This window comes from Benincasa hispida, chromosome 12 (genome assembly GCF_027475165.1).
Source record: "Benincasa hispida cultivar pf3 chromosome 12, pf3_genome.v1.1, whole genome shotgun sequence".
NCBI lineage: Eukaryota > Viridiplantae > Streptophyta > Magnoliopsida > Cucurbitales > Cucurbitaceae > Benincasa > Benincasa hispida.
Genome location: NC_143489.1, coordinates 7032484 through 7047767, shown reverse-complemented (window position 1 = coordinate 7047767; position 15284 = coordinate 7032484). Strand labels below are relative to the sequence as shown.

The 15284-nt window shown below is 28.5% G+C and overlaps 1 protein-coding gene across 2 annotated transcripts; it reads left to right on the top strand.

Moving 5' to 3' along the window:
• Window positions 1-5539: 5539 nt before the first annotated feature.
• On the top strand, window positions 5540-15046 carry LOC120092640 (putative copper-transporting ATPase HMA5). 2 transcript variants are annotated; one of them, XM_090308227.1, is made up of 6 exons: window positions 5540-5931; window positions 11337-12728; window positions 12820-13074; window positions 13211-13333; window positions 13420-13896; window positions 14406-14543. In XM_090308227.1, the coding sequence occupies exons 1-6, from the start codon at window positions 5671-5673 to the stop codon at window positions 14481-14483; spliced, it is 2586 nt and encodes an 861-aa protein (XP_090164353.1). In that variant the 5' UTR covers window positions 5540-5670; the 3' UTR covers window positions 14484-14543. The 2 variants fall into 2 exon arrangements, with proteins under 2 accessions (XP_090164353.1, XP_038906712.2); XM_039050784.2 differs by having other exon boundaries at window positions 5541-5931; window positions 14493-15046.
• The last annotated feature ends 238 nt before the right edge of the window (window positions 15047-15284 follow it).

Genomic DNA, 15284 nt, shown 5'->3' with positions numbered 1-15284 from the left:
TTAAAAAAATATTTTTTTCTCAAGTCAATCCAAATAGGTTCGAAAGCTATCACATTTCTTAATTTTTGCCTCCTCCTTAGAGAAATTAAAGAATGATTTTCTAATTTTACACCATCATAAAGATAATGTTTAATGTATGTATTGTGAGAGAGTTTTTAATTTGTTCACACCATAGGAAAAATCTAAGAAGGGACGATGTCCCCTTCAACCGGTGACGTTATATATATTGATTTTCGTTAAATATTAAAATTTTGAGTTACATATAATATATATTATTCTGTTTAGTTTAATGTTGATTGCCAAAAAGTGGTCTAGTGGTGTGCGAGGGCTCTGTTTTCCTTCGTCTATTGATGGATCGTGAGAGAAGTGTACTTTTCATTTGAATTTTGAACCTAGACAAATATCAATTCATACCCATGAACTTTGGATGTTGTATTAATTTAAATTCTCAACTAATAATTGGTCAATTTAAACCCTAAATTTAAAAAAATGGCTAATGGTATCAATTTAAACCCTAAATTTAAAAAAATGGCTAATGGTATCACGTAATTAAATTTAGTGCCTAATAAAACACTTCATTTTTAACATTTTCAAATGTGTAAGAGATCTACTAGATGTATAATTGATATTTTAATAATCTGTCAAACATAAAAATTCAGAATTCATAAATCTATTAAATATTTTTTAAAATTCGTGAACTATATATAAATACAAATTTAAAAAATTATGAACTACACTTCTAACACTATATACATTTATACTTGACATGAAGTTCCTCCAATACATAAACTAGAGCAAGACAAAGACAATTGGGCAACAGTGGAGCTTCCTCCAAAGACAAAAGGGAATATTTGGTTGGCTATTGTTTTTTTTTCCCTTTTCCTTTTTAATTTATATTTATTCCAAAATGAAAAATCACTTTCTTGGAATGATAAAAAGTGGATTTGATATATATATATATACATCTATATATTCATGGTCCACTAATTATTTTATTGATAAGAAAGAATACTTTAGTAGATTTTGAGTATTTTTTTTTAGTCCACTCAAATCACACAGTGGAACAGTTGGTCACATAATCAACTATAATTAGACAACTAAATAAACTTCAAAACAATGAGTGTAACTCAAAATGTATTAAGGATTTTTCTTTTAATTATATATGTGCAATGATTAGGTGTAATATAGACGATATCCAGTAATCTCATGCTCTCCCTTTCTATAAACAAAAATAATAATAATACTAATACTACTAATAATAATATTTTTTTAATCAAATTTTCCAAAAAAGATAAATTTTCACTCGAAAATTTTAATTGTGTGTATATAGCAAGTATTGCATAGTAGATGAATTGTACCCACGTTTTTCCTTTATATATTATTATATCTTCACTTTCTTATATATCATTTCTAGTATATTCTTTAAACTTGTATTGTGCAAACCGCAGAATTTTAGAAGTTATAATGTACGTTTTCTTTATTATAATTTAAGTCTCATTTTAATCTCCATTTTTCAAAATATAAATTAGAGGTAAGAGGATTTAAATCACAGACCTCTTTATCCTTAACACATATAAGTGCCAATTGAGTTAAGTTCTTGATAATCTCAAATTTTTTTTATAACTTATAAAAGAAAACGTTATATTACTATATAGACATAAGATAAATTAATTGTTGGATGTCTTTTAAACAAAACTAGTTAGGAACTACGTGCATTGCACGTGTCTCGTAATGTTGAAAATGAAATATACATGTATAATTAAGTTGAAATAAGAGCCTTAGAGATATAAAATGTAATAAAGCAAACTTGAATATTTAATAGAGAAAAATCCAAGAAAACTATCAAGTGATATATTCTTAAAAAAAATTATCAATTTAAATACTTGATAGTAAGAGAAAAGACAATCTTCCTTAAAAAACAAACAAACTAACTAATAATATTTGGACTTATAATAAGAATCTTTAAAATAAACATATTTCTACTATATTTATAGTTACTATCTGAGTTCACTATATTTTAATAAAAAAATAAAAGACCATTCAATCTAAATCTCCTTTTCTTAACTATTTTATGGCCACACTTGTTAAAAGAAATAAAAAATTAAGGTAAAGAAGTTTGGTGAACGATAAGAGAAAAATTAATTCAATAGGGTGGCAAGAAAATGTAAAATATAAACATACATAGGAGGCTGGTGCACCATAAATATTTTAAAAAAAAAATAGAGAAAAGGTCTAACTATAAAGGTAGAAAAAGAAGAAAACAAGTCATTAATGAAATATTAAAAAAAAAAAAAAGTTTTATGGGATCAGACTAGTGTAGATATCTCACACAATAAAATGACATGGAGCTACAAAAAGAAAATATGACATTGAAATATAAATATAAATATAAATATATATATACATGAGACCAGTATTTAAATAGTTATTTTTCTGTAATGAATGTCTTTAAGGAAACTAGAACTGGGAGAGAATCCTTGAGCGGAAGCAAGATCGACCAAAATTTCATTTTTCATTGAATGTAAATTTTACAGTAAAACAAGAATATGATATGCATTTACTTAAATTATAGCATGCTTTAAATAAAGGAAAACTTAGGATTTTAGAAATCTTTATCTTTGAAGAACCCTTTCTTCAAGAACTCCCTCGAACAAAACACGAACGAATCTCCTTCTCCACGCGGATCTCCTTCTTCAAAGGATTCAAACAAGAGTTGTAGACTTTGCTTGAATCCTTGGAAGAGGGAAAGAGATGGAGAGGAGGAGAGGAAGGTGAATAACTTTTCTTCTATGTTTTTAAAACTCTCCTCTCAGAGAGAATTGAGGAAGAAGATGAATCTCCAACCACTTGAATATTTCAATTAAATTATTATTAATATATATATATAATAACTACTTTATTATATATATACACTATATGTTATATCAAATATAACATATAGCTTATAATTTTACATTGCATCAAATACAACATAACCTATAGATTTTATTTTCTCTCAACCATACATGACATTTAATATACATCATATTTATATTAAATTCTTTTATATGAATCTCATTCATATAATTGATATTTGGATCATATCCAAATATTTAATTCCTCTCAATATAAATCATATTTATATTAAATTTAATTACATAAATCTCATTCATATAATTAATATTCGAATCATATTAAAATTCCTCTCATATTATAATATATCAAATACATTATATCAATTATATCTCATATATAATCAATTTAATTAATTATATCATATATAATTAATTTCCTCAATTAATTTGAATACTTTAAATTAATCCAAAATTAATTCTCAATTAAATATCTGTTGAGCTATAGAGGGAACCTTATGAACTTGTAGATTGAAGCTCCAATGGTACTCGGATAATTAATTAAACTATTTAATTAAATTACCCAACATCTGTTAACTACCGGTCACTCTACTAAAGACCGACAGTTGCACTCTTCGCACTACAGATAAATTTTTGTGTTCATTGGATATAATCAATCAACAGTGCGATGACCTTTCACAAATTGTTCGTAAGTACAACTGGGCGAAAATTACCGTTTTGCTTCTGTAGTTACATCTAATTCTTTAAGTACCATTGATTCCTCTAGAACAATAAGCCATAGTCCAATATGACCAAGTCCCTTTCGGGCCATGAGAGAGTGTGGCCACTATGTTCAAGACTCAGAATTAGCCCTTAAGGGAACAATTTATCTACTTGCCCCTGCATCGGAGAAGAAGTGAATTCCATCTTGTATAGTTGTGTTCCCAGCTTTCAGTCAGATGAATCTCCAAAATGGTAGGCTTGTTGAGTTTGCAATCTGGCCACTCTCACCCATACAAATTAAATGACCGCCTTCATGAGTAGGAGTTCACAACTCACTCAGGATTAAGGTCATATCACCTATGGTCATCCTAGTGAAATGTAAGTTCATATTATTAACGGCGTTATATAAATAGACTAATAATTTCATGGTTTGATTTTATACAAACTCTTTGTATAGGATACCCCTGCTCATATGTCTCCACATGAATGATCAGGATCAAATCATTTGTAGCACTTTACAACACTTGTAATACCTACAAAGCAGACCATAACAATAGTGTCACTAAGATAAGATATCCAGTTTTATCCATTTACTACAGACCGTTTAGGTTATTATTTAAACAAAATCCACTTGTATGCCTCTACATGCCTATTTAAATTACATGAAATAACTTCGGATCTTAGTTAATTGGATTGAGTATATGTTTATAAAATAATACTTATTTTATTAACAACAATATGTTTATAAAAAGTTTACAAACTAGAGATTACAAGGAGATTTAGGACACCAATTCCGACATGTCTTTTGAATTAATTTTTTAGAAATATAAAATTTAAAATGAGTCAAAATAGTGATGAATCCAATTAAAATTCTAAGAAATGCAATCTAATAAACTTGTAATCAAAATTGTTTTTTAAGAGTGTAATCTAATTCTTAATTAAAACTATTCTTTTAAAAAAATGCTTAAATTAAAAAAAATGTCAAAACTTCACCCATAATTAAATGATGAATACAAATTAACTTAACCATGGGTTGGATTAATTGATTTGCTCGTGAATTGAATGTTTTTAAAATCAAATGTGGCATAGTCACTTTCACCATTCAAGGACAGAAATATCAAATTTATATATTCTATATTATTCTCATTCTCCATTTAGAAAAAAATAAAAGAAAGTGCCCATTAGAATTCCACTACTAAGACACTTTTCATGGAATAAAAAGGAAAATAGAGAAGAAAAAAAAACTTCGATATATCCACAAATGTATCTATTTCATCCAATTATTTAATTATAAATTGTCACGTGCAAATTTTTATTTATTTTTGTTTTAAATTTATTTTATGTGGGAAGAGTGATAAAATGATAGTTGTAATTTAGAATGTACCAAAACATAAGACATAAAAAATATTATAATATATTTTTATCGTTAAACTTTGATAGAGGTAACAATTTAGTATAGTGATTTTATTTTTTATTTTTAAAACAGTAACAATTTAATTATAAATTTTAATAATTAATAATTTAGTGTGTACTTTACAAATGACAACGATTTAATACCTATCAAGATAAATATTATTAAGATTTAATAAAAAAAAAAAGGTTTATAGATATAGATTGATAAACTAATTATAATTCAACTTCATTTTCTTTCTTTCTTTCTTTTTTAAAGACAACCCAATTTTGTTTATAAACTATAAAAACTTAGTCTTTAGGTAATAAAAATGAATAATTAATTTTGATGAGATTTATAAAATTAAAATATTATAGTAAAAAATTAAAATTAAAGTTTAAAAACTAAAATTATATATGACTCAACTGACATATTTATATGTATAGGAGAGAGGTTAGTATTTCAAATTCTCCATCTTTAATTTTTAATTTAAGATAATTTTTTAGAGTAGTATTGCGCGACAGAGATTTATAATTTCCTAAAAATAAATAAATATTTATTTATATATTAAAAGACAGTGACCAAAAAGTTGAAATGCCATGGCGTTATGGGCATTCCTTTTAACTTTCTGAATCGCACATAAAAGGGCATCGCAGTTCCGCCAGAAAGAGCTTCAACTTTCACCATTCTTCTCTCAACCGAACCTCCGCCGCAATTCCGATCAAAATGTTGAAGTTTCCGCGGCGGAAACGATCACCAGCGGCAACAGAGGAGAATCCGAAAAATGCAACGGTGATTGACGATGACGAGACCGCGGCGGCGGCGGCGGCGAAAGCGAAGGTGGTGGTGTGCGTTAGCGGGATGAGTTGCTCTGCTTGCGCTGTTTCAGTTGAGAATTCCATCAAACACCTTCCAGGCATTCTGGATGCGGCCGTCGATTTCTTGAACGACAGGGCTCAAATCCTCTATCTCCCCAATCTCATCGACGTAAGTCTCTCTGTTTCTCATCATTCATTCTTAATCGTTAATCCATTTCTGCTTTCCGATTAGATTACTGCAGATTTTTCTTTCAAATAGACTTCCGTCAGTAGGTTGAAACTAGAAACTGAGGCTAATTACAAGAAAATTTTCTTAATAAAAACATCAAATAAAATCGAAATCAAAGGCTTTCAATGGCTTCAGGGACTCAATTTGGCTCAAATTCCTTCTCAAGAACCAATTTAGTTCACCCTTTTTTGTTTTTTCCTCTTCATTACATAGAAGTTTTTGGTGGAGAGAAACCCAATTGTTATTCGTTCGTACAGTGTACACTACTGCTAGTGGTGGCCACTATATATATAATATGGATAGAGAATTTTCAAGATCTCTATCTTGTCTTTACATTTGTATTAAATTTCTATTTGGTACTTCCTAATCGAAAATAGATCCATTACAAATATAGACATTAAACTTACGGTATTAATAAATATTTAAAAAATTACAAATATGATCAAATTTAAATAGTCTAAGAGTGATAGACAATAGGTAGGAGTGATAGACCATATCAAGTAAAAGTCTATCAACTTGTCTATATTTGTAATTTTTTTTAAATATGTTATAAACTTCGTTATTATTTCCAAAAATGTTAACAATTGCAATTACCCTTGCAAATAATTATTTTTAAGTATCTTTTTATTCATAAGTTATAGTTTTTTTTTCTTAATATTATTATTTTACCAGAAAAATCAAAGCTTTTTAAAATGAATAAAATTTATAGACTTGCTTAGTAAAAAAATTTGAAAATAGAGATATGATGAAAATAGATTTGTATTTTATGTTTTTGGACATGTATTGGATGGTAGATTCAGAAATTGGATTCTAATTTAAATAATTATTTAAAATATATTTTATACTACACATTTATAAACCATAATACTAGTTATAGTTATTCACTAATATTTAGTTGATAATAAATTATTTTTCTTTTTGAAAAATTGATTTACGATTATCATTTATGTTAAGAAGTTTATATAATTATTATTTTGTAATATTATATAATTTATAATACATTACTTAATACATATTATATTTTCTTTTAAAAGAATGACTTGAGTTTATAACGTGATATTGTATTTCTAAATATTTTTATCTTTATTTAACATAATTCTGCATTTTAAAATTTAAAATAAAAAATTTGGTTACAATGAAAACATAAAAATGTTGTTTTCAGAAATTATACCGTTTAGATAACAGAATCTGAAAATAGTTTTCAGAAAACGAATATGAGTTGTCTATCAAATATCTATTTGTCGAACTTAGTAAATCTGAAAACATAAAACATAATTCAGATTTTCTCTTAAACAGATCTAAAAATTTTCCTTTATAAAAGAGTAAGTTATGAGAATTAAAAAACTTATTTTAAACGATGAAGAGACATTGTTATATATCATAATATTTAAATAATGTAGTATAATATTCAATTAAAAATGGTTTGATGTTGTCAAAGTTAGTCTAACTCGGCCTTTCATTTCTGAAGTCATCGATTTTTGAAATTTTTAGTTCACATTAAATCTTTAATCCTATTTTATAAATGGGACAATGGAAGAGAATTACTTTCCTATTTTGCTCTTAAAATTTACAGTTGATGATTTTAATCCTAAGAAGATCATTATGCAAATTAATAATATATATATTTTTAAATACAACATGTGGGACAATAAGAATTTGAATCTCTTATGAAAATAATACATGTCTATACTGGGTTATACTCACTGTGATTATCCTTCGATGGTATTAATTTTATAATCTAATCAACACATAGATTTAAATTTGGAATTATAAACTTTTATTTATACAATGGACTCTTTCTCCAAAAATTTTGTCATGAATTAAATTTGGAAAAAAATTAGGTCTCGTCTAGTAACAATTTCGCTTATGGTTTTTTGTTTTTGAAAATTAAGTTTATTTCCTTTCTATTTCTTACAATGATTTGCATCTTTTTTAAAGTACAATGGTTGAATTTTTAGCTAAATTTCAAAAACCAAAAACAAATTTTTAAAAGCTCATTTTTCTTAGTTTTCAAAATTTGGCTTAGTTTTTTAAATCATTGGTAAAAAGTAGATAAAAAAGAAAGAAATTTGGAAGTAGAAGTAGTATCTATAGGCTTAATTTTAAAAAACAAAAAATAAATAATTACTAAAAGGGACCTTAATTTTTAACATGGTAACTATACGTTGACCTATAATATCTCTTACTCGCTACAATAACATCAATTTGACAACTATTTACCAACTCAAACAACTTCAACTAATTAAGGCATCATATAATATAAATATTCAATCAAATCAAATTTACATCCTCTTTTATCTTTTTCTACTAAATATGCTTTTTGAAATTTGCTTCTTTTATGAGATATAAAAAAGTCTATCTTGTAGGAATTAATAGGAATTTTTTTATATATAATATAAAAACTTTTAGTTTTATTTTGATTTTTACTAGTTCTTAAAAGTTCATTGTCGTACTTATCTCGTAAATAAAGTTAAATCAATTATCGTTACTAGTTTGTACATAAGTCAACTAACAAAAAATTATATATATTTCAACGCGATCTCTCTTTTTTTTTTTTTTTTTAATTATTATTATTATTATTATTATTTTTAAAAAAACTATCTTTACCTTTAATGAGAAGTAATAGAAAGTTAAACTTGATAAAAGTAATTTGTTTTGACATGATCCAAAGAAAAGTAAAAAAGAGGAAATTACAATAAAGGGATTATGGGATTGGCCATGATCCTTATTTTTCTTCTGTTGACCTAAATTTACGTTTTTCTTTTATGTGATATTTCTCACATCTATACATCAATAAAACAAAATTTCTATAGTAGATTTTATCTAACAAAATCTGAGACATCAATTTGAGCATAATTCACTAGTTAAAGACATTCATTACTATTCAAAAGTTGATAGTAATTTAAAAAAAAAAAATCAAGACATTTAGTAAAATTAAGGGGCCATGAGAATGTGAATAAGGGGAGAAATAGGCAATGGTAACATATCCCTTGTTTAGAACAACATTTACATTCAAGATATCTAGTGTTTGAAATGAATGAATATGAGAATAAACGTGGAAATAGATAACGGTAATACATCTACCCTTGTTTGGAATAAAGTCTGTGTCATTGAAAATGAGAATAATTTATTTTCATTGTTTTTTATACCCATGAATGAGGGTAGTTCGTACCATTTCAAAAGAATGAGTTTTTTTGGACGTCTCTCTCCTCTTCTTAATATCTTACTTTATTTATTTACGTATGTGTCTTTTTTTAGCTAATACATTTGAATTAAATTTGTTATCAATAGAATAACCTTAGAAGATTTGAAAATACTAGAACTTAGACCTCGTTTGGTAACCATTTGATTTTTTATTTTTGCTTTTGAAAATTAAGTATATATCATTCACATTTCTTACCATAATTTGCATATTTGTTAAGTACCATGCTTTATTTCTTAGTCATGTTCCAAAAACAAAAACAACTTTTTGAAAGTACTTTTTTTTTTAATTTTCAAAATTTGGTTTGATTTTTTTTAAATCAGGTAAAAAGTAGATAACAAATGAAGAAAATTGGAGGTAGAAGTAATGTATATAGGCGTAATTTTTCAAAAACAAAATGATCACAGGACCTTAATTATTCCATTGCAATAAATTAATTTAATAAAATGTATACTTGATTTTTATATAAAAATGACGTAATAAATCAATGCACTTTAATTATGAAAACTGGTTCATTAATTAGTAATATATCCAATCAATTAATTGTCATTATTATTAATTTATTATAAGGATTCATTCTTCATCATTATAAATAATTATAGAAAATTTTTACCGATAGAAAAATGTCAAACTATTCATAGAAATAGTAAAAGAAAAACATTGATAGACACTAAAAAAACTTCTATCAGCATCTATCAGTGAAGCTTCTATCAATTTCTATCACTGATAAATTTCTATTAGCCTTTATCAAAAAATATTAAAATTTTGCTATTTCATGTAAATAGTTTCCTTATTTTTTTATTTAAAAAAATCTCCCAATAATTATATATAGGTTATTTATTATCGATTATCAATTAACTATTAATTATCTGTTCTAAAAAAAGTATATTTAATTTTGACTATTTTAGTAATAATACATTATAATTATATAAGACCTATAATGTTAATCTCATGAAACAAAGGCAAACACTAACTTTTAAAAAAATTTAATAGTTATTCAAAAAAAAAAAAAAAAAAACCAAATTTTAACCTAGCTCAATTATTGACCGTGAGATTAGAGATTTTAATCTCTTAATCCAAATTATTATACTAAAAAGATATCATTAAAAAAAAAATTATCTTAAGCAATCAATAAAATATAAAGATAGGTATGATATGATCTTGATGAATTATGAATTTTGAAAAGCTATTACATGGTTTATTTGTGCATTGGTCAAAGTCATTTTCTGTGCAAAAGTTCATTTTGTTAAAATTAATGAGTTTATAAATCTTTATACTCGTTTTTTTTCAAAAAAATTATTGGGATAACTTGTGAAAATTGAACCGAGGGTAAAAATTACAATATTTATTTAAGTTTATGGTTTAATTTGATGAAATTGAAAGTTTATGGTCCAAATTAATACACAACCTAACATTTTTACGATCAAAATTGATAATTTTCCTAAAATAAATATGAATTTACACAACTTTACTTTATTATTTTTATTTGATAATAAAATTCTTTTTCTTGGTTAAAAATACTTTTGACCCTATACTTTATCTTGAATGATTTCGTTTTAAATTTGAACGTATAAGAATTTATTTTCAAGTTAGAAGTACATGGTCTAAATGGTTACATATTTAAATTACTTCAATGACGTACAAAACAAAAAATAATGCATTTTAACCTGTATTTTCCTTTTGTTTTTCATCTCATATCTTCTCTGGCTTTAAAAAAATAAAGATAATTTTTTTTAATTAATCCTTACTGTTTTTAATTTTCTTATAAGCTTTAGAAATTTTCTCAAAAGTGAAAAGTTTTGAAACAAAAAGAACTATGATCTGTTGTCATTTATTTAATTTGTGGCTTTAGATAGTAATGATAATATTTTTAATAAATAATCATTACGACACAATGTTCTTCTGAGAAAGAAGAAAAACATAGGGAAAAAGGGGAAAAAAAAACAAAAATAATATAGCCATGTTGGAACTCAACATTATCTTACTTTGTGTTAGAAAGTATTTTTGAAATGATTTTGTTGTTGTTTTCTTCCCATGGTATTGTAAATTTTTTTTAGAAAAAGGAAGTTATGAATGTCTTCTCTACATATTTTTTAGATCACTAAATAGTTCCAAATTTGTCAAATATATATTTTTTTTATAGGAAGAGACAATACTTAAAGCAATTGAAAATGCTGGATTTCAAGCTACAATATCAAACGATGGGAATGATCATCGATCGAGCGAAGTATGTCGAATCCGAGTAAACGGGATGGGCTGCAATTCTTGCTCTTCCATGGTAGAATCGGTTTTGGAAGCAATGTATGGAGTACAAAAGGCTCACATTGCTTTATTTAAAGAGGAAGCAGAAGTTCATTATGATCCAAAGGTTGTTAATTGCAGTCAGTTCATTATAGCCATACAAGACATTGGGTTTGAAGCCTTACCTATAACCATTGGTGAACACATTACCAAGATTGAGCTCAAGATTGATGGTATGCAAAATGAAAACTCAACAACAAAAGTTAAAGAATCACTCGAATCCGTCCTAGGAATTGACGATGTCATTATCGACACGACATTGAGCAAAGTTACGATATCTTATAGGCCTGATATAACAGGACCTAGAACTTTTATCGAAGTCCTCGAGTTGATCAAATCTGAGCATTTCAAGGTGACACTATATCCCGAAGAAACGGGACGAGAAACTCGTAAGGAGAAAGAAATTAAGCAACATTATAAGTACCTTTTATGGAGCTCTGCTCTTTCTATACCTGTTTTCTTAACTTCTATGGTCTTCATGTATATACCTGGAATCAAGCAGACTTTAGATATCAAAGTTGTCAATATGATGAACATCGGGCATATTATTAGGTGGAATTTGTCAACTCCGGTGCAGTTCGTCGTAGGTTCGAGATTTTACATCGGATCATACAAAGCATTGTGTCGCGGTTCTGCCAATATGGATGTATTGGTTACTTTGGGAACAAATGCAGCTTATTTCTATTCTGTTTATATAGTGTTAAGAGCAGCTACGTCTCCTACTTTCAGTGGTACAGATTTCTTTGAAACTAGTTCGATGTTAATTACATTCATTCTACTTGGTAAGTATTTGGAGGTTTTAGCAAAAGGAAAGACCTCCGAGGCCATTGCGAAGCTTAAACACTTGGCTCCCGAGACGGCGACACTCTTAACTCTCGATGGCCATGAAAATGTGATCAGCGAAGTGGAAATCAGTAGTGAGTTGATTCAAAAGAATGATGTTATTAAGATTACGCCAGGTGCTAGAGTAGCTTCTGATGGTCTCGTCGTATGGGGCGAAAGCCATGTCAATGAGAGTATGATCACAGGAGAAGCGAAACCGGTAGCGAAAAGGACGGGCGACAAGGTAATAGAAGGAACTGTGAATGAAAATGGGGTATTGCATATAAAGGCAACACATATTGGATCAGATAGTTCTTTAGCACAAATCGTTCGACTTGTCGAATCATCTCAGTTGGCAAAAGCTCCTATTCAGAAATTTGCTGACCATATCTCCAAGTATTTTGTGCCTCTGGTAAGTATTATGAAACCAATCTCTCTATTCATTTGTATGCTTGCCATTGATCACAATAGTTTTTTTTTTTTTTTTTTATATACTTTTGCAGGTAATTTTACTTTCTTTTCTCACTTGGATTGTCTGGTTTTTAGCTGGAAAGTTGCATCTCTATCCTAAATCATGGTTGCCCTCTTCAATGGACAGTTTTGAGTTGGCTCTCCAATTTGGTATATCTGTTATGGTCATAGCTTGCCCTTGTGCTCTTGGCCTTGCCACCCCAACCGCCGTAATGGTTGGTACCGGCATCGGTGCATCTCAAGGTGTACTAATAAAAGGCGGTCAAGCATTAGAATTTGCTCATAAGGTATATACATATTTTGATCTCTCTTTCATTCCCTTTCGAGCTTACAACACACACGAATCGAAACTGTGTGATTTTTTCGTGGTAATGTGCGACATTCACCATCTTATAATACTTTTGGTCTACTTATGATTTTCAGGTGAGTTGCATTGTGTTTGACAAGACAGGAACTCTAACAATTGGAAAACCAGTGGTTGTAAATGTAAAACTCATGGACACTATAGTACTTGAAGAACTCCTTGAACTCACTGCAGCAACCGAGGTTCGTTTTCGTCATTGAAAAGTTGTTGAAATTTTTGCGAATGAATTTCGTAACTAAAATGCTCTTCTTTGATGTTTATTTATCAGGTTAACAGTGAACATCCAGTAGCCAAGGCCATTGTTGAATATGCCAAACAATTCAAGAAAGAACAAAATCCCATTTGGCCAGAAGCTCAAGAATTCATATCCATTCCTGGCCATGGAGTTGAAGCCACAGTAACGAACAAGAAAATAATGGTTGGAAACAAGAGCTTGATGATGAACAATGACATTGAAATCCCAGGGGAAGTGGAAAGCTTTCTCGTCAACGCTGAAGGTATGGCGCAAACTGCAGTGTTGGTGGCTATAGATCGAATGGTATCGGGAGTTATCGCAGTGTCGGATCCATTGAAACCAGGTGCCAAAGAAGTTATCTCCATTCTCAAGTCTATGGACGTGAAGAGCATAATGGTAACAGGTGACAATTGGGGTACTGCAAATTCCATTGCCAAAGAAGTTGGAATTGAAAAAGTCATTGCAGAGGCCAAGCCTCATCAGAAAGTAGAGGAAGTGAAGAATCTTCAGGTATATACAATCTAAATTCTCTTTCAAAGCCTTGACTTGTTTTAATCTCGAGTTAAAATAGTATCGATAAATTCTCTGGTATGTGAGTATTTGGATCAACTTATACGCATATTGATTATTCTCACAGGATAATTTATCTGACCCTATAACATTCGAGTATCATGGAAACTCAATGAATATTAAATCCTAGGTAGATGACCACCATAGATTCAACTTATTCCGTCTAAGTCATTTATTAAACTCATGTTTGCTATTTACCATTAGGCTAACTCATGATGGTTTGAAATAGTATCAATAATTTTAGAGTCATATGCTAAACTCGGCATGATATTTTCTTAGTACAAATAAGGGTAGAGGGATTTGAGCCACAGACCTGAAGGTAGCTAACACATTCGTATATCAATTGAGTTATGCTCGCTTTGACCTTGACATGATATCTTGATATGCTATATAGTTCTTCATACGTTAAAGTTAATATCTCAATACGTGACTAAAAATTTGTATCATAGACTAGACTTTTTGAAGAATTGGGACTCAAGAACATATTTTACAAAGAACCAAATAACAAACCACACTTTTGGCTTTGACATGATCAGACGGTCGGACACACGGTGGCGATGGTTGGAGACGGGATCAACGACTCGCCTGCCCTTGTAGCAGCTGATGTCGGGATGGCAATCGGAGCCGGCACCGACATTGCCATTGAGGCAGCAGACATTGTTCTAATGAAAAATGACTTGCAAGATGTTATAACTGCCATTCATCTTTCAAGGAAAACCTTTTCTAGAATCCGTTTAAATTATATTTGGGCTTTAGGTTATAATCTTCTTTCCATACCAATCGCGGCAGGTGTCTTGTTTCCTTCAACTCGGTTTCGATTACCACCGTGGATCGCCGGAGCCGCCATGGCAGCTTCTTCTGTTAGTGTGGTCTGCAGTTCTTTGATGTTGAAGAAGTACAAGAGACTTAAGAAACTTGATGAAGTTGGGATTCAAATGAATGGAATAGTGATTGAATGATGCATATTTATTAGTGTTTATCAATATGAAGTTGCACCAAAGACAAAAATCAAGCAAAGCTTTAATTAATGTACATTGATAAAGTAGAATTGCAACTGTAATTAATAAAAGCAAACTTGTTGAAATTAAAATGTTTATATTGATTTTTTTCTAGAGTAATGAAAATCAACTTAAAAGTGAGAATTAAAAACCTACCATAAAAGAGATTATTAATGGCTTGGTTTGTAAAAAAGTTATTTTGCCACATAATATTAGTTTTAAGGATTATTTTATTTGGCTGGTAAACTTTTAACATCTTAATTTTGGTCTCTTAATATTTTTGTCTTTAAATTTTAAAATATCTATTTGATTTCTTATGGATCTTTGACA